Raw genomic sequence first — 25745 nt, forward strand, 5'->3', positions numbered from 1 at the left:
CTAGTTTATCTTGACATACTGTAATTTGAGATTATGAGATAGTAGCACACATATGCTGTGTTAAAAACTATCATCTCATCTTTCCACTTTGCAGGGAGATCAAGGGGATCAGGGCCCTCGGGTAAGCGTTTTCTTTAAGAAAAAAAAATAATATTTCCTCCTACCATGAGTAGAAAATGGCTTAGCACTAAACTAATTAAATAAAAAGTTCCTTGGCTTATTAGTTGCCTATCCTTTGCATGTTTAGAAGCTTCTAGCAAGAATGAATGACTTATCTCTGAGAGACTGCTATGGCAAGCATTTTAAATAAAGGTAGTCTGTGCATAGGGATGGAGCTTGTATGATATTTGTGTATTTTCATCTTACTAGTGGAATGCTTTAGATTAATGAGCCCTGCTCAGTTAGTACCAAAATCATTTTAATTTACAAAGAAACAAACCACTACCACCTTTCCAATTCTATGAAAGTCTATTTAAGAATCATGGCCTTCTGCAGTACAAAGATTGTCAATTATTATTGGCTTGCCTTAAAGTCTAGGTGTTATGAGATGAATATATTGCATACACCATATGAAGAAAAATGCAAATATGTGTTCTGTTTCTTAAACTTCATGCTAAATATAAATAATACTGACTTCTTATTCTAGAGATGTTAAAAGCAGTTAAAAGATAACTCTAGTTTTAGATATATGTGGAAGAAATTGTCAATGGGGTTTCTTTTTTCTTTCTCAAATGTGGTTATTTTAACCATTACAATACAGTGGTGAACATTCCTCTGTAACAGAGGGTAGTGCCAATTCCCCGACTTCACATCTGTGCCTCATTACCCCCATGTTCAGACATACTGTTCTAATGATGTAGTGCCTTGGTTGGGTTACATGCTGCTCCATTTTCTCATGTCACTAGAAGCAAAACCAAGCTTTCAGGGGAAGACAAGGTCATTTTTTAAAAAGAATGGAACAGCAAGTTAAAACCAGGTAGAAAGAAGTAATATGTTTCTGCCATATGCTCTGTGCATTGATGATTACTGAAATGGTTTATGCTGGGGTTGAAGAGTTTTATTGCAAAAGTTTAAAGAGATGCCAGGCTGAGAGGCTTGCAGTCCCATTGATCCTCTCCTTGTATTTCTCAGAATGAATTATGCTGCCTCTTGTTTTCCCCTCCTATTCTTTAACTCTTATGAATGTAAAGTGGTGATCTTGCCTCTGAAAATTCCATTGCTCTTGGCAGTTATCCTTGCTGATGACTATCTGCAGGCTAAATACTCATCTCCCTGAGATAGGTGATTAAATATGAGAGTGATTGTTGTGACTGTGAATAGAATCAGATACCAAACCCCTTCTGATTAGGTTAGATCTACTTTCCTTGTGCCAGGTGATTATTTCACAAGGCACCTCCCTCTTTTCTTTCTTCACACCACATCAAAATCATTCAACCCTCCTGCTCCAGGTAAGGGCAAGACTGCTGGGTCTCTGAATGATTTTCTCTCGCAAGGCAAAACAGAGCTAAGGGGCGGCACAGTGCTTTAGCTGTCATCAGTGTTCATTTTTAGTAAAGGTGTGTTGGCTTTCATCATTCCCAAGCAGTGATGATTGATTAGAAAGTTGAGCCAAGTTTTCAGAATGAAATCTGAAGCCATGTGAAATCTCACCTGGTATCATATAGCATTACCAACTCAAGGCTTGGGTCAGGTTTGTTGAAAGTTTGGCCAGAGTTCATGAACTGTTTTGCTGAGCCCAGACAGCATTTCACAGAGATCTCAGCCAGTTTTCATGCTAATGTAGGCCAACTTTCACAAGACCTTTTAGGTTTCAGGTGGGAAATGGGAAAATATTGACCTTTTCCCTGCCTTGACTTTCATTTTGTAGTGAGGCATGTGGCTTAATTCTCATATTCATGGATGGTTTTGGTAAGGGAGAATCTGGGTTCTTTGGTTGCAGATTTGGAGGAAGCTATGTACCAAATAGAATTGGACTCCTTTTGCACAATGTTCAGTTAGTAAAACCACTAAAGTCCTCCTCCAGTGGTTCCTTGTAGTTTAGTGGTAAACCTGGGTTTGGAAGTTAGTTTCAGCCTATACTCAACCTCTGGCACAGGTCCTGCCAAGGTGACAATATGTCTTCCAACCAAGGACTAGACTAATTATGTTCAGAGAGACTCTTCCCATTTAGCTGGCCCCTAGATGGGTTTTTTTTTATTTGTTTGTTTGTTTGTTTTGCAACAATAGTTCATGAAGACTACTGTAATATTGTAATTAAAAGTGTAATCTGCATCAGTGGAGAGAATAATCATACTGATGAAATCACTGAACTTTAAAATCTTATGTAAGATTAGGAAATGAAGGAAGTTAAAATCCATCCATGTTTTTAAAAATCATATACATATATATATATATATATTGCTTTTAAGAGTCAGAAGATGTAGATGAATTCATAAACAGAAGAAATCAATACCAAAACAGCTAAGATGTCCAATGAAATTTGTGTAACTTATGTAAGCAAAAGAGCCACATCATAAATAAAACATTTTCAGATTTGCAGGCACTTTTATAAAGTTTAGGAAGCCTTCTCTCTCTTTGTATATATTGAAATGCAAGAAACAAATTGTTACTGATCTTTTTTCATTCCAGGCTGGAAGTAGACATGTCTCTCTACTATAATTCAATGTAATTAGGTTACTTAGTTGCTCTGAGAATCTCAGAATTTCAAAACAATGTATGTTCTGAGAATGGGAAGTAGAATGGCTTCAAATTTCAATTCTTCCTGTTTTTTTTTCACTTTAACTTTCACATTTTTTTTTTACTTTTTACCTACCTTTTTTGCAAGGTGTAGTATTTTATTCAGGTTTTACTAGCATTATTTGACACAATGATCTTATGTCCAACACCTCATTCCATTGTCTGGTGACTTTCCCTTGCTGAACTCCAACGTGTTAATACTCTGAATTTCAAGAGCAGCTATAAATGGTTCAGTGGATAGAGATCCTGGAGTCAGGAGGACCTGAGTTCAAATATGGCCTCAAACTTTAATCCTGTTTGCTTCTGTTTACCCATCCTTAAAATGTGCTAAGAAAGTAATAACCACTCCAGGATCTTTACCAAGAAAATCCCAAAGGGATTGAATGAGACATAACTGAAGCAACACAACAATATTCCTTCCATCATCATTCTCCCCTACACTTTTTTCATTAAATATTTCAAAAGAAAGTAGAAGTTCACATGTGAAACAAATCATTGGTCATCCATCCAACCATCATCCATTCATCCATCTATCCATTCATTCAGTCAGTCATTTACATGTAGCATGGTACTAGTTGAAATGGTTATTCCAGTTATGGTTAACAGACATCGAAAAGAAGTTGGGAGTTAAGAGTGTTTTATGAAAAGAATAGTAAGATAACAGTTGTATGAGTTAATGCTATAAAGGTGCTCAAGATAGGGAGTGGTACCATTGAGAAGGACTTTAATGATGTTATTAAACATTATACATAAAGCATCCAATTCCATTTGGTACATCATTTCTTCCACTTTTGACTGGAATAATATAACTTCATGGAAGACAGCATTTGAACTAGGCTTGGGAGAAATGAATGAGCTTTCAGAAAGGATTGCATACAAAAAAGATATAGTAATAGAGGCAGGAAAAATCAGAGTATTACAGCGAGTTATCCAGTTTCTTCATTTATAAAATTATTTTAACTATATGACTCTTAAGGACCCTCCCAAATCTAACTATTATTGTCTGCTACATTGTACTAGAGAAGGGAATAATAAAAGTTAAAACTGGAAAGTTAAGGCAGGTTTGAAGCAGGAAGTTTTGAAAGCCAGACTTGTGAGTTTGAACTTTATTCAATAGTTAATGAGAAGTAAAGGTTATTTGTTGTTGGTCAAAATCTATAATTTCATGAGTGTTGAAAGTTCCTGGTGGGAAAGCCTCATCTGCTGATTCATCAGATTAGCAATTAAGAAGGTTGTCTGAGTCACTGGTAGATTGAATGACTTTGTTGTATCCACACAGCTAGGTTATCAGAGTGTCATTATTGAACCTAAGATGACTGAAGAGTGAGGAGTGAAATAAAACATGACTACAAGTGGTTGGAGTAGATAGGTAAGAGAATAAACAGGTGAGGCAGTCACTTTTCTGAAGTGTGGAGCCCTAGACTAGAAGTTTTAGGAATGAGAAGGTTAAAGCTTCCAGAGTGGTTTCTGGACTTGATGGCAAGGCCTATAAGTGAGATAGTTGAGGGGATGATCGGATGATCATGGAATAGGGAGTGAATGGAGGGGGTTTAGGATTAATCTGAGGTTTCAAGCCTCAGTGACTAATATAATAGTGGAGGCATAAAAGGCCTTTTTAAGATTTATTTTTGATTTAACTTAAGTTATTACAGAAAAATCTCTGCCATTTTTCTTGGATTTCTAAGGAGAGGGAGAGGGACTGGATCTGTGATTTCACTGATTCAAAGAACATGTAGATGAGGAAACCCCCATCACACAAAACTAAGTCCTGGGATCTTTTTCCTTTCTGCTAGATGATCTTATTGACAATATCATGGGTTCAGTTACTATCTCTTTGCAGGTGAAATCTCAGATTTATGTATGTAGCTTTTGACCCTGGTCCTAAAGACACCCACTAGACATATCCCATTGAACTTCCTCTAGACATCTCAAGATCAATAGATTCCAAATAAACCTAATTGTATTTTCCCCAATCCCTTCTCTCTTCCAAACTTCTCTGTCAAGGCCACTAAGATGCTTCTAGTCATTCAGACTTTCAACCTCAGTTCCATCATCTGTTCTCTCACTTTCATGTATCCATCTAGCTGTACTGTTTCACTTCTTGTCATATCTACCATTTTTATCTCATCTATCACCTCTTTCACTCTACTCTTGTGGTCACAACCACGACCTTATTCCAGGCCCCTCTTGCTCTGGATTAACATTGTATTCTTTTAACTAGCTTCTGTACCATAAATCTCTGTTCACCACAATCTATCCTTCAGATTGAATGTTTGCTGATTCCAGCCCTTGTCCTCCAGGATCATATACAAATTTCTTCTATTTAACATTAAAGTCTCTTCATAAATTGGGTCCTTCTCACCTTTCCAAATTAACTTAGTCTTTATTACCTTTCACAAACTCTACAATCCAATTATACTGGTCTACCTGAAGTTTCTTATACAGGACACTCAGTTTCACTTCTCTTTGTATTTGCACTGTTTATTCTCCATTCCTGGAATCTCCTTTCCCTTTACTTTCACCTGGCTTTCTTCAAGACTGAATTCTTACCTTCTAAAGGTGGTTTCTACTGGCCCTGAAGTTGCTGATGCTTTCTCCCTCTCAGATCACCTTCCATCTTCTTTGTTTATAACTTCTATGTCCTTCTATGTGTTTATTATCTTAAACTATTTTTATAAGCAAGGATGATTTTTTTTATCTTTGACTGTACCCTCGGGGTTCAGCAAACTGCCTTGAATACAGTAAGCTCTTATATGTTCATACCTATTTCTCTCATGTTCAGTCATATTCATTTCAGTCACATCCAACTCTTTGGGACCCCATTTGAGGTTTCTTGGCAAAGATCCTGCAGTGGTTTGCCATTTCCTTTTCTAACTTATTTAAAGATGAGGAAACTGAGGCTGAGAGTAGTTAAATGATTTGCTCATCATCAAAGAATCATAAAATCAGATTTAAATCTAGAAGTGGTCACTGAGTCAAAGCTCTTCATTTTACAAATGAAGAAACTGAGGCATAGAGAAGTTATGGGACTTGTCTAGGATCAACCATTAGAGGTGGGTTTTGAACCCAGGTCTTATTGATTTCAAGGCCAGTTCTCTATCAACTACTCCTGTAGTCTCTCTCTATAGATTTCTAGTTATTAAAATTCAGCCAATTATAAGTACGTGTATTTGGGTTTAGCATTACTACTGTAAATATCCATCATATTCTATCCTCATTGGAACACTCTGTTGATAGATGTCAGTATTTGTCTGTTAAGGATATAGATTGATTCATTCTGGCTTTAGAATCAGGTTTCTTCCTGGGAATGTCTTTAGAGGATTTCTATTCCTCCCCAATTCAGTCCTTCAGGCAAACTAAGTCTTCCAAATAACTCTGTAACCTATTTAATGAAAGTGTTGCCTTGCTGACATACATCACTTAAACATTATTTTCCTTTACAATGGCATAGTGGAATAAGGTTATGAATTTATCCTAAAGTAAAGGTTAAATGATCCCTGTTCAAGTATGATGTAGGTCAGGGGACAGGATTATATGACCTCCAGCTCTGAGATTCTTTGAAAGAGATAATTGAGTGGGAAGCAAGAATGTATTCAGCCATCCTATCCTATAGCCCTTATTACCAGAACAAACACAGAAATATGCATTCTCACTGCTGTGATCAAGTTACACTCTCTCTGTAGGACTGAATCTGAGGTAGATCATTCTTGACCCTGCCACCCCTATCCAAGTGGAACTCCTCTAGGACCTTATTACAACACCTACATCACAGTCCTGGGATGTGGATCCTGAGAAGGGCATCATCCTGTATATTTAATATTTGTGATTTCTACTGCAAGAGAGTATGTTGAATGAAGCTGTTTTTCTCTTTCCCAAAGAGCGTGCTATTTTTTTATTCCTGATTTTTTTTGGAGTTTCTTTTATCAAGAAAGAAATTGTAATTACATTTTGTGATCTAAAGAAGAATACTGAATACCAAAAGCAAAAAAAAAATACCTCAAGAAATTTTTTAAAATTAATAATAATTTTTAATCCTATATGATTTTGATGATATAGCTTTTCAATGAAGAAATTTTCTCTACCAATACATGTGAGCATCTTCTTTTCAATTTATACTTTAGTCTTGGGAAAAAACATAGAAAGATGAAGTTCTTTGAAGATAGATTTATACCTGGAAGGGAACTTGGAGGTTTTTGTGTTCAACCCCCATATTTTAGAGATGAAGAAATTGAGGCACAGAGGATAGGTGACTTGCCCAGTGCCACTAAGCTAGTAAATATCTGAGACAAGCTTTGAACTCAATTTTTTATACTCTACCATCTGACTGCCTCAGGTGTCAAAAAAGTGGCAGAACTGAAACCCAGGTTTCAGTGAAACTTGTTCTCTATGCCATGCTGCTTCTCAATTACTTTATAGCTTTTGAAATAATAACCTTGTGAGATCAGTAGTATAAGAATATTGTCATCATTTCAAAGATTAAGCTTTTGAATTTTAGGGAAGTAAAGTGACATGTCAGGGTTACTCAACTTTAACTGAATGTGATGGGAGTTTTAACTGAAATTCTCATTTCCAACTCCAAATTTACTGTAGCGGCAGCATCTTCTATGATGCTTTCTTCATCCTTGACTTATACAAAACACTTGATATCGCTATTATCTAATTCATAGAAATATTTTCTATTATGTCATGTCCTTAGTCCTTGAGAAGCAAAAGGCTGTCCTTTTGTTTTTAATATTAACATATGAATATACCTATTTCCAATGCCCTAGATTAAATTTAAACTTTTTACATTATCAATGCCTTTTAATACTTAATGTTGGATTCAGGAAAGAGACAAGGTCATTTTAAAATGGCAGAGGGAGGGAGTGGCTAGGTTGCACAGTGGATAGAGCACCAGCCCTGAAGTCAGGAGTACTTGAGTTCAAATCCGGCCTCAGACACTTAATAATTACCTAGCCATGTGGCCTTGGGCAAGCCACTTAACCCCATTGCCTTACAAAATAAATAAATAAATAAATAAATAAAATGGCAGAGGGATTTTTAACCAAGTATAGAATTTTACATGAGACTGTATCTTGAGAAGTTACTTGGTCAAAATCACAATCTCCTAAACAACTAGCTACCAGTCTCATACCAAATTACACCCAGCCCTAATCAATCATATTTATTTTTTTAAATCAGATTTAAAGTCATCAGCTAACAGTTTTCCATGAGTTCCAACTCCAGTAGCACCAAGATGCCACCCAGGAGCTGGACTCATCGAGTTTCCTAAAATTCTTTTCTCCTCACAGAGTATTCAAGTAAATTTTTCTAACAGCTGGAGCTATGCAAAACTGATAGCATCTAAAAATGTCTTCAGCAGGAAGGATGAAGTTCCAGAAAAGGAAAGCATTTAGAAGTTTATTATATTATGTTAACCTTTGTTGACTTGAATGATTAAACAGATTCTTTTGCTCTGTTAAAACATTTAGACCTAGATATTAATGTGATTTTCTTATTTACTTAACCCTTGCCTTTCTCCCCTCATGCTTAATGAATTGGCTGACCATTTGGCACTGAATGTATTGACTATGAGAAGAGAAAGGATATCTCACAATGGAAGGAACTCAAGTGAGAGAAAATTATTTTAATTTTTTCCAGATTCAACAAAAGTTGGCATGGAAACAAGAAGTTCATTAGGATTCAAAACAGCTCTTGTTATATTTTAAAATCAGAGCTCTCTTGGCAGTATTTTTCCCTGCACTTCAGACTACTCAGAGTTTTCATGTGAAATGGAACTCAGACATTTTAATGTTTGTCCCATCATGGAGCAATTTTGAGGAAATCTTATTACTTTAAAAAAGTTTTTCCCTTTGAAATCTACAAGGAGAAGATAATAACAGATCTCATACAATAATATGCAATATGGAAATAAGGAACAAAGGGCCAGTGTCTAAGAATCTCACTTTGCTTATCATTTTTTTAGAGGCAGATGGGTGGCAGGGTACAGAGCACCAGACCTGAAGTCAAGCTAGATCTGAGTTGAAATCCAACTTCAGATCCTTATCAGCTGTGTGAACCTGGACAAATCACTTTACTCATTTGCCTCAGTTTCCTGAACTATAAAGTGGGAATGTTAATAGCATCTATCTCACAGGTTTATTCTGAAAATCAAATTAAGATAATACTTGAAAATCTAATGAGATTACATTTGCAAAACACATAGTATATTTTTCCTTCTCATTTACCAATAACAAAATGAAACCATTATCAGAGATCAAATCTTATGCAATAAACGTATCCCTCTAATAGTGTGAAATTTTACATAAGATAAATGAGTATATGAAAGGAGGAAAATTTCGTCACACACTTGCCTTTCACTACCTTTTCATTTAAATTGGGAAGATTGAAATTAAAGTCCTCTTATCAGTGATCATGAACTTAATAAGTTTTAAAAAACCTTGATTTAATTACTATTTTTAGCTATGAAATTCCACTGAGTGATACTAACCAGCTTGTAAAACGCCTGGATTTTCTTTGCATTTTCCCTACATGCAAGGTTCTTCATGTCCAGTTCCATTTTTTAAAGCAAATGGAAAAGTATTGCATTTTCCACATCCACATTCTACCTTAGGTTTCATTGTTTACATTCTTTGCAATAGTATTCTTTTTTATTTTATATATATATATATATATATATATATATATATATATATATATATATATACACACACACATATAGGATATTTGAGATCTGACATATCCTGCTTTTTTCAAACTGAAATGAACCATATTATTTCCTTGAAATTTAATGAATTTGAGGATTTTTGATAACAAAGAAAATTTTATTTTATTTTATTTATTAAAAATTTTATTTTTATTCCTCCTAGTGAAATATAAATGAGTATGCCATTGTGTCCTCAAGTATTTTTTAAATGCATTAGAGGAAGGGTTCTCAAAGTATGGTGTAAATATACAAGATCCTTTCAAGGGGTCCAACAAAGTCAAAACTCTTTTCATAATAATACTCAGACTTTTAAATTTCTAATATGGTAGATATCAATTGATAGAATCCATATAAGTAAAAATTCTTTTAGAGGTCACCCATATTTTTCAATTTTATTTGTTTTTGTGTATTTTTAATATATATAAACTATTTTTTAAATATATTTAAAATTTTTTTGAGTTTCAAATTCCTTCTCTCCTTATTCCTTTTTCTTCTCATTGAGAAAACAATTTGATATAAATTATACATGTGCAGTCATGAAAATATATTTCCATATTAGTCATGTTGCAAAAGAAAACACAGACCAAAAAATCCCCCACAGGAAAAACAAAGAAAGTAAAGAAAAGTATGTTTTGATCTGTATTTAGGCTTCATCTCTGGAAGTGGGTAGTATTTTTCATCATAAGACCTTTGGAATTGTCTTGGATTGTTGTATTGCTGAGAAAAGCAAATTTACTCAAGGTTGAGCATCATATAATACTGTTGTTGCTTCACTTTGCATCAGTTCATTTAAATCTTCCAGTATTTTCTGAAAGTATCCTGCTCATTATTTTTTGTACCACAATGAATCATTCAACTGTTTCTCAATTGATAGGTATCCCTTATTTCCAATTCTTTTTCAACACAAAAAGATCTGCTAAAATATTTTTGTGTGTGTATATATATATATGTATATGCATATATGTAAATATATATATGTGTGTGTGTGTGTGTGTGTGTTTGTGTGTGTATGTTCTTTTCCTTTTAAAATATATCTCTGAATAAAGACCTAGTAGTGGTATCACTGAATAAAATGATATGCAGTTTGATAGCCCTTTGGGTATAGTTTCAAATTGTTTTTCAGAATGGTTGTATCAATTCACAACTCTACCAGCAGTGCACTAGTGATCCAATTTTCTATATCACCTCCAACATTTTTCACTTCCCTTTTCTGTCATATTAATCATTTTGATAATTATAAGGTGCTATCTCAGAGTTTTTTTTCCTAACCAGTAATGATTTAGAGAATTTTTCATCTGACTATAGATAACTTGATTTCTTTGTCTCAAAACAATCTGTTCATATCCCTTGACCATTTTTCGATTGTTCCTTTTTTTGTTTTGTTTTTGCTAGGCAATGGGGTTAAGTGACTTTCCCAAGGTCACACAGGTAATTATTAAGTGTCTGAGGCCAAATTTGAACTCAGGCCCTCCTGACTCCAGGGCTGGCACTCTATCCACTGCACAATCTAACTGCCCCTAATTCTTCCCTATTTTTTAAGAATATAAAGGGGTATTGAGATCAAAAAGGTTGAGAACCATTTCTTTAGAATGGTCTTTGTTAAATCCTATGTTTTGAGACCTAAATCCGTTTCTCTATAAGTAACTTGAGAATTTAAAATTGTACATAAGAGAACTCAGTTTTATTATCTCAGGTTTAAGTGAGTTGACTTTTTCATGTGTTTGTAAATATGGATTCTCCAGATCAAATTGTGTAACATAGAATGAGAACTGGCACTGATGTTTTAAGCAGTAATTGCAATGTTGAAGGTAAAGTAAAGGGTGAGAAAGACTTGGGGTTTATTATTAGTATAAATGTTGATTTATAATATTTTATAAGGAAGGAAAAATAATTCTCATTAGGCAATTATGAAATACTCTAAGTTTGCTATGGGAATAAAAAATAAACTGTATCCTACTGGCTATAATTATCTTATGAATACTGAACACAGAAAATGCACAATTTGAGAGTAACCCACCAAAGTGACAATACAGCTTCTCCCTCTCCTCTCCCAATATCCTTAATATTAAGCATTTGAAATTAATCATCAATGTAGAAATTAGGAGTCACAGCAGAAAAATTTTAATGGCACATTTGAGTTTCAGGAAGGGAATGGTGGGGCAAGTATTTTCCATCTTAGGTGTAATAATAGCTTATACACTGACAGAGAGAGCTCAGGGAGGACAGTAACTGCAGGTTTGATTGAACTTGCCCTTTGGAAAGTAATTTAATGCCAGACAGCAGCATCCTTTCATAAGCATACTTGCATGTTTTCACTAATGGCTCCAGCAGCTCCTTCCAGCAGACATGGATCGTAAATCAAAAGTGACAAACTGAGATTGCTTTGTAGGAAAGGGGATGTCCATTTCTAGGGATGTGGGTCCTAATTCAAATCCAGTTCTTTTAGGAATTACATTAGCAGTTTATGACCAAGGCAGTTTGGAAATTTTGCCTTGGATAAAGTTCTGTAAAAAAATCATGATAATGAAAACTCTTATCTTTCTATAAATTTCCTTTGCCAGCCTCTAGTAATATTTTCTAGTAGTGCTGGTCATGTGGAGTGACTGGATACAATAAACACATATTCTTCTTCTGCAATCACCCAGAAATTGAAAAGCTTGGGGCATTCCAATCTTGTCTCATATGCTTTGGGGTTCAACCAAGATTTATTGACTAGTAACTGAATTCATTATGAGTGAAAATACATAAGAGAGTATACATGTTAATGGGTAGGATTCTAATATAAGGCTCTTAATTGAGAATTCATGTTGTCCAAGAAGAAGATACTCTTCCAGACTGAATAATGATAATTAGGATAATGAGTGATGATGAATAGAATTTATATAATGCTTTATGGTTTGTAAATACTTTCCATAAATATATACTTATATGTATATACATCTATCTATCTATAAATATATATTCTCACTTGATCCTCACAACACTTGATCCTCCCCTGGTTGAGGGTAGTATGAATATTATTAACTCCATTTTACAAATGAGGTAACTGAGGCAAATAAAGATAAGTTACTTGTTCTAGGTCACTTAGCTAGTGAATGTCTGAGGTAGAATATGAACTTTCCTTAACTCTCTACAAGTTCAGGATTCTATTGTCTGAGCCACCAAGCTACTGGATCCCGCACACTCTTTGAGTGATTGGATTCTTGTAGGGAGGTTGATTGGCTCATTGTATGTGTTGGTGGGAAAGGAAGGAAAGCAAAAAATAATGGCCATGGTAGGGCTTTTAGAACCTTTTACTTGTAGTCTGAGGGACTGGACATGAAATATCATCAGGTGAGTAATGGAAGGCATACTGGATTCTTGTTTCTTTCATAGAGTCATATCAGTTTATTCAGTTTGAGGGAACAGACAGTCTAGAAAGGAAAACCTTAAGGAAGACTCAGATTGATAAATAAGGATGCAATCAGTAGAACAAATACACATTTTCTGAGCCTTTCGAGAAGCTTCACACTTCCAGGTGCTTAGTCCATTTGTATGAGCCTTGAAAAATTATGAAATGATCTGCTAGGTCTGCACTCTTAAAGCCAGCTGGGTACTACCTTAGGAGTCTTCTGAAACTGCTGAAATGGAAATTCTTCCACTAATGGAATGAGAAATATGGCACAAGGGATGTGATGGAAAGACATCCATGTCTGAAAACAAAATAAACCCATAGGGAGTTCTTAACTTGGCATCTCTGAATTAGGTTCTTAAAATATTTTGAAAACTGTATGTTGACATAATTGATTTCCTCTATAGTCCTCTTCATTTCATTCTATGCATTTGAAAACATGATTTTGGGAAAGGGATCATGTCACAAGAAACAACTCTACATGGAATAATTTATGTATCAGATCTATGGATAAAAGAATTTAGGATGAAACAAAATATACAGAGCATTATAAAATGTAACAGATAATTATACAAAATTTAAAAGTTTTTGTACTAACCAAAATTAAAAAGGAAAACAGAAAACTGAGGGAAATTTTGCAACAAGTATCTCTGATAAAGGTCTAATTTTTCAAATATCTAGAGAACTGAGTCAAATTTATAAAAAATACAAGTCATTCCCTAATTGATAAATGATCAAAGAATATGGATATACAGCTTTCAAAGAGATCAAAGCTATACACACACACACATATATATATATAGTCATATGAAAAATGTCCTAAATCACTCATAGAGAAATGTAAATTAAAACAACTCTGAGGTGTGTCTTCACATCTATAAGATTAGCTAATATGACAATAAAGAAAAAATAATAAATGTTAGAGAAGGTGTGGGAAAACTGGGGCAATAATGCACTATTGGAAGAGTTGTGAATAGATCCAATCATCCTGGAGAGCACTTTGGAACTATGCCCAAAGGAATATAAGACTATGCATATATACTTTGATTCAGCAATACCATTGCTATGTCTATATCCAAAAGATATTTTTTTAAAAAGGGAAAAGGACCTATTTGTACAAAAAATATTTATAGCAGCTCTTCTTATGATGTCTTAACAATTGGAAATAGAGGAGATGTCCATCAATTGGGGAATGACCAAACAAGCTGTGGTATATGATTGTGATAGAATATTATTGTTCTATAGGAAATGAGTAGCAGGATGATTTTAGAAAAACCTAGAAAGATTTACATGAATTGATGCAAAGTGAAGTGAGCAGAACCAGAAGAACATTTTACACAATAACAATAATATTGTATGATGAAGAACTATTAATGAGTTAACAATTCTCAGGAATGTAATGATCCAAGACAATCCCAAGGGACTCATGATGAAGTATGTTATCTGCCTCCAGAGAAAGAATTGATACTGTCTAAATACAGATGGAAGCATGCTACTTTTTAAACTTTCTTTGTTTCTTATTTGAGTCTTCTTGAACAAAATGACTAATGTGGAATTATTTTGCATGATTGCACATATAAAACCTATATTGGATTGCTTACCATCTGTGGAGAGGAGAGTATAGAGGGACGGAAGGATAGAATTTGGAACTCAAAACTTAAAAATAAAACCAAATGTTAAAAAATTGTTTAAATGTGTAATTGGAGAGAAAATAAAACAGAAAAAAGAACTCTGGCTCTAAATTAGATTCCATTTATAAGACTTAGATAACCAGCATATTTTTACTGTCTTTTTCAACATCTATAAGTTGGATAAATGAAACCTTTTTTTGTTTTTTCCCCCTTAAGAAATAAGAAACACATGCTCTTTACAGTCCATATAGCTTCAGATCTCTCTTCCCCCAACATGCACATACTCACATCCACATATCACACATCCATTCTTAAAGGAGTATTGTGCACATATATATATATATATATATATACATATACATATACATATACATATACATATACATATACATATATATGGCATATTTTAGAGTTGAAATGTGTGCACATATGCAAGTATAATGATGTGCATAATATATGTACATATAATATGTATGTAAACAAGTATCTACAGAAAAAATATATTCTTATTTGAAAAGCACAATCCTTAATTTCTCACATACATAGATCTCTGTTCTTTTCAATAGTTTAGTTTTTATTGATGAAAAGGAGCCTGATACGGTGGATAGAGGACCAATTGTGGAATCAAAAAGACTTGGCTTCTTTTACCTATTGACAAATCACTTAACCTTTCAGTGCTCCAGGCAACTACCTAAGGCTAAAAATTACAGTGTAGAAATATAGTTGTAATAATAGCTAGTATTTATATAGTGATTTGAGGTTTAGAAAACACTTTACAAATATTATTTCATTTTTATCCCCAAAACAAATTATTATCCAAGTTTTTACAGATGAGGAAATTAAGATCAGTAGGGTAACTGTCACACAGTTAAAAAGCATCTGAAGGTAGATTGAAACTTGTCTTTTTGAGTCCTGATTCAAACATTTAAGGTATGCACAGTGCCTGGGTATATAGAAGGTATATGACAAATATTTATTGATTGACTTATTTGGGGGGGGGAAACAGAATCTCTGTATAAAATCCCAAGTCTGTTCCAAAAAGAAGAAAAAAGAAAATCTTATTAAATGTTTGTTAAAACTTGGTTTCAAAATTTATCCTCTTAATAATGCTTATAAGCTTTTGAGTCTCCCTCCTTTTTAAAAAACAATGCCCACTCATATCTTATCTTCTCTACAAATAATTTAGAATTTAATTTTATTAAATGAGTTCTATTTTACTCATTTTGAAAAGTGAAAAATGTTTCCCCATACCCATTTATGCTGTAGTCAGACATTTTCCTGGCTATTCTCACAAGAATCAGGTTCAATTTTTGTAATATAGTGTCCTTCGTTGCATAATGTTTTTAATTGCATAAAATAAAATGTATAGAATTTCAAAGGAAACCAATTGCATTGAAATACAATGATCCAAAAATAAAAACAAAACAAAAAAGAAATCTCAAGTCAAGGATCCAAATGAAGCTAATCTAGTATAGAGTAACTAGAGTTTGCCTTCATGATAGTCTTTGACAGTTTCATCCAAATTTGCTTTGAATTATGAATTCAGACCTGATTTAAAAAAAAAAGGTAACTCCCTTTTTTATAGAGGTCTTTGCTCTCCATAGTTGAAATTAATCTGAGCAAGTCAGCATAGGAGGAAGTGGAAACGGGAATTTACACTTGTGTTAAGGTAGGGACTCTATAAGCATCCTGAGGGTTCAGTGGAAGCTCTTACAAATACCTTTACTGTGTATTCCCAAAGGATGTGAGCTTGTTGTCAGTGTAATGAAATCCAGTAGACTTAGTTGATAAGTTTTAGGAAGCTGGCTAGGGCAAGCAGAGTTTAAGTGATTTGCTTAAGGTCACACATAGGAAGTGATTGATACAAGACTTGGAAGTAGGCCTTTCTGACTCCAATTTCAACACTCTAGCCACCGTATACCTTTCAATGTTCCCTCTTTCTTTTTCCCCTTTTCTAATTTTTTGCCTTACCCTACTTTTTCTATTAATAAAGAAATGTGGGGCAGTGAGAATTTTGTAGCGATCATAAAATCCTTAAAAGAATTTCATTGTCTGCTAGGTTAATCAGAATACAATTCATTCTTGCCGGTAGGCAGGACAGTCACCAAGTTGACAAATAACCACTTGTACTGAATTTTCCATTTTTATTCTTGCTGTTAAAAAAAAAACAAGCAAAGAAAATTAAGCTTGTTTGGCAATGATAATTATGAAGATAAGGAAAATGTGTTATGAAGATTAGTAAACTTCTCTCCTGTGCCAAGTAAGTACCCAGGAACCCTAGCTAGAATTCTTTCTGCTATCACAGAATCTAACATACACATCCATAACAGACTTTGCTTTCAAAAACTGAATTTTAAAATGCATCTTTAGAATGAAGAGTCTATGGAACATGTCCACATCTATCTTCTTCTCTCTACTCACAAAACAACCACCCTAGTTCAGGTTCTCTTCACCTTTTACCTAGACTCTTTTACTAATCTTCTTCCTATTTTTATTTTTTAAAGACTGTGTGTCTCTCTACCCTTGGAGGATGGAAGTACAGAGGCAACTCATAAGACTAATTCCATTCTGACTGGCACAGAACCTTTGGCCTGCTCCATTTCTGATCTCACTCCAGTCCCCTCCTGGGAGTTTAACAGACTCAGTATTAATTTTAGTCCATTGCACCTCATAACTCCTGAGAGCTAGAGATCCACTCAACTTCTCCAGTAGCAAAGATTTCAGAAAACAGTCTTCTAATTGATGTCCTTGCCTCTAGCCTTTCCCCTCTCCAAACTACCCTCCACATAGGTGCCAAATTGGTATTCCTAAAGCACATTTATCAATGTCATTAAGCATCAATAGCTCCTCTACAATTGGGCTTCAAATTATCTTTCCAGACTGAGCTTCCATTACTCCTACTCATTCACTCTACATTCCAACCAAATAGATCTACTTGTCATTACCCAAACACACCATTCTATCTTCTGTCTCTCTACTGTTCCAGGACCCCAAAATACTTTTCCTCCTCCCCTCTGTCTCAAAGAATCCATTGATTCCTTCTAAGCACAACTTAGACACCACCTCCTGCAAGAGATCTTTCCTGACCTCCCCCATCCTGAAAAATCTTGGGTTACGTTATGTATTTTGTATTCTGATGATCTGTATCCACAGGATTGAATCACAGAGTAAGGCATCTTAGAGATGAACTCAGAGGTCATTTAGTCCTACCCTGTCATTTTATAGATAAGAAAAATAAGTTTTATTCCTCAGTACAATGTAAACTCCTTCAAGGAAGCAGTTGTTTTGAGTCTTTATATCCCCAATGCTTAGCCCTGTTTTCTACATACTGTAGTAGGTTTTTAATTAATTATTACTTAATTGAGTTGACTTTTATAAGCCTAGGTAGTATCAATGCATTTTTTCTTTCTTTCCTCATATTTAATGACTTCTCTATCATATTTAGATAATATGTTATGGGAATTAAAGAATAGAATTTTTAAAATTCTTTAGAACAAATAAATCATTTGAAACTACTGGGAGAAATTAATTCCAAGAGATCTACAAGACATTTTCATTTTGTTGGAAGAGACAAAGTAGAGGCTTAAAATTTCACCCCTCACTTTTCCCTTTAAAGCAGAAAGGTCCAACACAATAGAAGCAGAACAGAGTTCATTCCATCACCCACACGAAGTTAAATGTTAATTTTGTAATTCTATACGAATCAGTGGTATTGCTTCCACTCCAGAGTCATGTAGTTCTAATAAAATGTGTCAGACAGGAATGCAGAATATGAGTCCTGTTGTCTGCCTGGGACTTTACATACTAACTGTTATAAGAGCTCTGAGGGTTTTTAAAATGTGTCAAATGAACTGACATATGCCATCGGGACTGTGGGGCTAAGGTTCTGTCCCAATTATTTGTTATGTAAGGGTACATAAAAGCAGAAAGGTGGAGAAATACGTCCTTGGCTATGTCTCTTTATTCTTCTAATGCTCTGATTTTTGAAGCATGTACCCCATTTCATGCATATTTTTGTGTCTTTGAAATGAATCAGAGTTGATATTTGAGTGCGCAGTTGAATAGAAACTTATTATTTATTAGAAACTTATTTTTGAACACCTTCTTATATTTGATCTGAACTCCTTCTTTTCAGTTTTTTAATATTTCATGGGTACCAATGTAATATTTTGCCTGTCTGTCTCTGCTTACAACATGACCTATTCACTTATACTCACATGTGAGTCTACATATGTGCATGCTGCATCTCTCCACTGATTCTCAATTTTCATTCTTCAGACATGATATTTTATGATGCACAGTCATAGAGCATCATGGAAGAAAATATTTTTAGAATTTAGAAAGATTAAAAGATAAAGTAGCTTGGGATCATTCAGAGTACTTCACAGTTTCCCAAATTCTATCTAATCATCTATTTAAATCCTGGCCCAGATCACTGTCTATCTGTAGTGCCTATTAAATATATGTATTATTTGACTCAGTAGGTTGGTACCTAGGCATAGCTAAGAGATCTATAGAATTTTTTCATCCATTTTACTTTCTTCACTTTGGATTTGAGTGAACATGAATCTCATTGAGGAAGAACCATTAGTACCTGATATAATCTGATTAGGGTCATCTATAAAGAGGAAACTCTAGAAGATCTTCCCTTATATCACTATCACTAATAGGCGGGATAGTCATGTCCATGAAATGGCATTTATTATTGCCTTTGGGACAATGGGACCAACTCTCCCAACTCTTTATTTTTCTTCCTTAGGAGAATCTTCAAGACATCCTTTCATTTAGTTCTGATTTTCTTGTAACTTCTGGCTTCATTTAGAGAACATACATGGTTCAATTCCTTTAATCAGATATTGTCCCACTGATCATTGAACAAACATCTCAAAATTAGAGTATCAGCAATTAAATTAATATTTCTAGAAAATCAAACATCTCTCATTTTGCTTCCTTTTCTTTTGCTACTATAATTTCAGAAGCAGGAATGGATCAATATATATATACATATACATATATTCAACAGTATATGTGCCCAACAGTAGCATTCCATTCTGATTTGCCTTCTTACTGACAGTATAAGCATTCAGAAATATTCCTCAAGAATTCTCAAATCCTTACCCCTTGAGATTTTGCACCATATACTTTTGGGTTATTGTCTAAGAATGAGTGATCTACACACAAAATCATGGGACTTCTCTATCAGAGCTTTACATGAATTTTCCATAGTGATTTAGGAAAAGAATGTAGCTTTATGTCCACATGTTTTTGGTTGAGCCCAAATAATTTTCTATTATGCACTTTTCAGTAGACTTTGAGAAACTTCTGTGTCAGGAGGTATTACATATGTTTTCTGTTTTTTCTCTTTCCGGTTGTGTCGTTGAATTAACGGAAATATCTCCCCTCATAAATATTCCCATCAAAGTGGCCCTGTTGGGGGCACTAATGAAAAATGAGTTATTGGGTTGTTTAGATTGTCCTATATAACTGTGCTGGCAAAGCTTTAGAGAAAGAATATATTTGGAGATCAGTAGCCTACTGAAGAGTATTTGAATCCCATATCTTTGTCTCCTCTTGGACACAAAAATAAAATAAAACCTTACTGTCTTTCTTTGAGAGTAGAATAAATATTAACTATGCATTTTGGTGCCAAAGAGTGAAAATTTGGGGAGTAGGAAGAAAGTTAGAAGATAGATTAGATTGTACCTTTTGGAATAAGTAGATTAAAGAGCAAAAAACTCTTGCCTTTAGTAATGTAATCACAGAGATGCAGGGATCTTGGCATTCTGTTGAAACTACATATTCCTTTGGAATGCCTATAGCAAGGACTATTGTAAAGTTGGATTGTATAAAAGTTGGAAAATAATTAGGATAAATGAAAGAAACACAAAGATAATTTTTAACCCTCATGTTGACAATTTCAAATTTCTGCATAATCAAGTTTTATGTTATAAACCAATTTGCTTGTCACATCCCTTGTCTTCTCCTTCCTGACCTGTTGCTAAGCTTGTCATAAGAAGTGAGGTACTTAAAAATTAATAGAAAATCTGGATGTGGAGGTATTGCCTAAAATCTCTGCTACCAGTTAGGCAGGTTAGAGGATCTCTGGAACTTTGGAGCTCTGAGCCCCAGGGGTCTCTGCTGAACAGTGGTCTGCACTGAGTTTTTAAACTTCTGGCAATATACTACCATTACATTGCCCCTCAAAAAGGCAGAAAAGGGGAAGATCACAGCTTCTGTGATGAGCAATGGTACCATTGTACCATTGTACCATTGGGCTCCTAAGTGGCAGCTACATTTCCAACCTGGCTGAGATAGGTTGATCTTGTATCAGGAAAAATAAATACATAATTAAAGACAAATGAAGGATCTGGAACTATTGCTGTTTATTTGAAAAGCTGGACTTATTTTTAAAATTTAGCTTTGCTCAATACTGTTTCTGTGCAGTCATAAACTTCTCCACATATTTCACCAGTCCAAAGACCTGCACAATTTCAATATTAATGTTGGAGTTACAGGTCAAATCATATAGACAGGTTTTGTCTCAGCATGGCCCAGAGTTCAAGACCAAAGAAGATGTTTTTCTTCTTCCTTTTTAATGATTTATAATAGTCTGGATCTCAAAGTATGTAGAACTGGCAGTGATTGGTGAGCAAAATTAAATAGTGGTAAGTTAGAGGTGTATCCTTTGATTTAAAAAAAAAACCCTGACCAAAAACCAAACATATGGGAATCATAGAAAATTGGAGCTTTTGCAGTAGTAGAATTTGGTAGTGATGGGAATATACCAGATGCCACCTGGTTTTAAAAATTAAACTTTAGACTTTGTAGGTAGAGAAAACAGAGACTTATATAGTTAAAAAGCAGATCTTATGAAATACATCTGTCTTTTGTATACCAGATTATTGCTCTTACCCTTAGACATCATGAAAAAAAGCTAATCCCGCCTTAGATAAATTGGGCAGCATATGGTCATTTTTCTGTTCTTGAACATAGAAAAACACTTCTTTTTTCCCTTTTAGTAACATGGATTCTCCCTGAATAAGGAAGGATTCCTTTGCTCTTTGCTGAATTACATTGTCTTTTCTTCACATAGAATTATTTATCCTCATATTTAGAGGTTTGTTTCAGCTTTGTGCAGACCAGTTTTATGACCCGATGTGAGGATTCAGTATGTCCAAGGCAATAATTTGATTTTTTCTCTTTAGGAAGGTTATACTTGAGTTCTGCTTGCATTTTTTTGTTCACTGTTTTTCATTATTCTCTATGGTAGGTTAATCTATCACTCCAATATTTCCAGGACTTGCTGCCTTATATCTCTGAAAGTGGGGAGTGAAATTGAAAGTTGAGGTGGAAGGTTAAAATTAGAATTGTTTAGGAATTTTGGAGAAATTTTTTATGCAAATAAAAAGGGAACTTAAGAAATGAAATATAATAATTAGTATGGCAAATAGATATATTTCACTTTGCAAAAGCTGATGGTGATCAGGAAATTACAACTAAAGGAAAAATATATTCCCTGATAAAGTTGAGATTTTAATTTCTTAGGAGTCAGGAAATTTAGAGTTGAGTTTCCCAAAGAAATAATAACTCTGACATTGGTTACAGTAGATGCATTTATTATATACTTAGGTCATTTATCCTCCATCTATAAAAGAATTGTACTTTGTTCTTCTTTTATTGAAGTCCCTAAGCTGATATGTTGAATATTTGTACTGCACTGTATCTTCTTTTAGTGGAGATACTTGACTGCCACACACTGAGTTCCTGCATGTTGTGGTTTATGTGAGGAGAATTTAACATTCAAATCTTTCATCTTCAAAGAATCTGTAAATGCTAATTATAGAAATAGATAGATAGGGAATTTATTAAAAGTTATGTGCCAAAAGTTGTTTTAAGCACTAAGGATACTAAGTTAACCAAGCAAGACAACCACAATTCTCAGGGAACTTGTATAATGAAGTCAGCATACATACAAGAGAGCTGAAAGAGGTGTGGAAAGGGGAGGCAGGAGAAGAGAGAAACGTGACATAGTTTGGAGCTGATGTCCTGGAAGTGAAGTAGAGACTTTGATCCAGGAGATACAAGGCAAAGGGCACCTACAGGTCTCTCAGAGGTATCTAGGTGAAATTCAAGGATTCTGTGGGGAAGAGGTAAGGATGATGGCCAGATTGAGGTGATGCACTTGTCATTGGTGTTTGGGAAATAAATTCCAGACCTGGGTCCAGGCAAGATCAAGCAAAAGGTCATTTTAAAAATAAAACACAAAATAATAGAAATCAAAATCAAAGTATTGTTGGAAACATCCAAAACTTGTATTTATTATTACCAAAATCTTTCTCCAACTGTGACTAAGCCAATTTCCAAAAGCATCAGCAGTCATAAATCTGTCATCTATCTAGCTGTTCCTTTTAAATACAGGGAAATTGCTGGAGCAAATTTGCATCTCAGAATTGAGCCTATTTTGTGCCTTATAAACTTTCTTAATGCTCCAACTTTTGTGAGAAAGCATTCAGAATTGCTGTAGCAAAATATCGCTTAACCAGTTTGAAACAGAAAGCAGTCAAATGGATACCAACCACCCCAAAAAGCAGAGCTACTCTTTGGAAATTTGCCAGTTGTCATCTCACTTCTGTGGTGCTGATGTCCACTGTAAAACAGTGCTGGTAGACACTTTTTCAAAGACCTGGGGTCAATTCATACTTTTTTGTTCATTCGGAGGCAGGGCAATTGAGCCATCTACCCCCTTGAAACTATCCAAGTATTCAAAGCACCCCTAGCAAATTAACTGGCTTCAGAGTGAAATTAACTTTACTAGCCATACTATGCATGATAATGTGATAACTCAGTACCATGTTTACCTCCTTGATAGTGATTCTCACTAGAATTCAATTTAATAATCATCTAAGAACACTATAATTCATCCTCAATGATAAATTCTGATGAGTTTCCATATTTGAATCTATAACATTTAAATCATTTATATATTGAAAATTGTGTATTTGTGTATATATACATTTGTAAATTGAACATTTTCTGATTTTTTAATTCAGAAAGATAGATTCAATAATATACTAGAGCACAACTAAGTTGTCATAATTGTTCATTTCTTCTCCCTAGCCTTAGGTTGTCTTCTGTTCAATTCCTGCTGTTTAGACTAAAGTTATTTTCTAACTTAAATCCTTTTTGCATTGTATAATAATCCTTCTCCATCTGGTCTTCCTTAGCTTGGAACCATTTCATCAGCTTCTAGGCATATTAATCTTTTGTTATACAGTCCATCATAATTGTCCTTTTGGAATGTACTCTGTAATTGGACAAGAAGAATCATAATACTATCTTATGGGCTATCTCAGTGGGTTTTATGGCTCAGCGTACCACTTTTTCTCTTCCAGTGTAGTTTGGCTTTGTCAACTAGCCAAAAAAAATATAACTAAAGTTTCTTATTTTTTTCCCCACATCTCAATGACATCTACTACCTAACTTTCTATCCATCTAATACATTTATATTTTCCATTTGACAGGTATAGTGTCCATCATAAGTATATTCTTACAACAAGACATATCTCTTGGTTATGTACTAGAATATTCATATTAGAATAAAGAACTATATTTTCTAAACTATATATAAAGTACCATATAATTGAACTTACAATATTTGCTTATACCACTGCCTATGTATTATTACAAAAGGGGTTTTGCAAGGCATTAGCACTAGATATTAGCCAATTCACTTCAACATATTTACAAAGTGCCTACTATGTGCATTTTGTTAAGTACTGAAAATACAGAATAATGTGAAGGTACAATAATATACCCTATCTATTCTCAAGGAGCTTATAATCTAGTAAGAAAAATTATCAAATTAACTTCAGTTATAAATTAATGAATGCACAGGGTCGTTTGAATGAGCTCCTTGAAGGCTAGTACTATTTTTGCCTTTCTTTGGTAACCCTAGCAGTTGTGGAGTGTCTGGCACAGAGTAGGTGCTTAATAACTATTTGTTGACTTGACTTATACTGAATTTTGAGGAAAGGCAGGTTATTAATGGTTATTAGCTTCTCAGCTGGGTAAGTGACTAGAGTACCTGGGGAAATTAAACTATAGCCTGGAAAGAAGATCACCATCATCTGTTGTTACATAGATCTGCTGTGGTCCTTGATCCAATAGGTCTTCAAACCTGCTTTCTCTTTCCTTCTCCAAATCATCCTTCACTCTGCTGTTAAACTTCACTTCCTTATAAATAGAAAGGTCATTCCACGCCTTTACTCTGACCTTATTGCCCACTGAGAAAAGTTCAGTCTGCTTTGCCTAGCATTCATGGTTTTCCAAAATCTGAAGCCAATCAAGCTTTATAATCTTATCTCCTGTTTTTCAGCTGCCTAATCTATTCAACATTTCAGGCAAACTGGAACCATTTTTGTTCCCCATACTTGCCCAATACTTTTCCTTTGAGGCATGGTCGGGGGTGAATGCAGCTGGCACAGGAGATAGAGAACCAGGTCTGGAGTGAGGAAGACTCATTTTATTTTCTTGAGTTCAAATACTTACTGGTGACCCTGGGCAAGGTGCTTAATCTTTTTTGCCTCCGTTTCCTCATATGTAAAATGAACTGCAGCAGGAAATGGTAAACCTCTTCAGTATCTTTGCCAAGAAAGCCACCAAATGGGGCTCCTGAAGAGTTAGACATGACACAATAAACCTTTGCTCAACTTCTCTTTGTCCCTTTTCCTAATAAATTCTATCCATTCTGTAAAGCTCAACTCCAATGCTACCTCTTCAAGAAAACTTTCTCAATTCCTTTATTAGAAATTCTCTTTATTCTCCCATCCCATTCTCATACATTTTCTTTCTTTTTTTTTTTGAGGTTTTTGCAAGGCAAATGGGGTTAAGTGGCTTGCCCAAGGCCACACAGCTAGGTAATTATTAAGTGTCTGAGACCTGATTTGAACCCAGGTACTCCTGACTCCAAGGCCGGTGCTTTATCCACTGCGCCACCTAGCCGCTCCATACATTTTCTTTAAATCTCTTTTATATATTTTCACAAACTACTGTGGGTAATTTTGTTACAGTGTTACTCATGCAGCATCATAACTCACTCCTCTGAGTACCAGGATGAAATCTTATCTTAGCAATTTATATTGCTCAATACTGTGCACATAATGTACACTTAATATTATTTGAGTTGAATTAAAGTCCTCAGACTTGGAACAGACCTTAGAATTCCCCTATTATAACATTATTGTTTTAGATAAGAAAAAAAAAAGATAAGGAAACTGATACT

General features: G+C 34.5%; 1 protein-coding gene across 1 annotated transcript in view; it reads left to right on the forward strand.

The window, feature by feature from the left end:
- Window positions 1-25745, forward strand: part of COL25A1 (collagen type XXV alpha 1 chain) — a 551557-nt gene that overhangs the window by 369195 nt on the left and 156617 nt on the right. Inside the window, exon 7 of the mRNA XM_074228733.1 lies at window positions 95-121. Within this exon, the coding sequence (XP_074084834.1) occupies window positions 95-121 (27 nt within the window). The remainder of the gene's footprint in view (window positions 1-94; window positions 122-25745) is intronic.

Source organism: Macrotis lagotis, chromosome 3 (genome assembly GCF_037893015.1).
Source record: "Macrotis lagotis isolate mMagLag1 chromosome 3, bilby.v1.9.chrom.fasta, whole genome shotgun sequence".
In the NCBI taxonomy this organism is placed as follows: domain Eukaryota; kingdom Metazoa; phylum Chordata; class Mammalia; order Peramelemorphia; family Peramelidae; genus Macrotis; species Macrotis lagotis.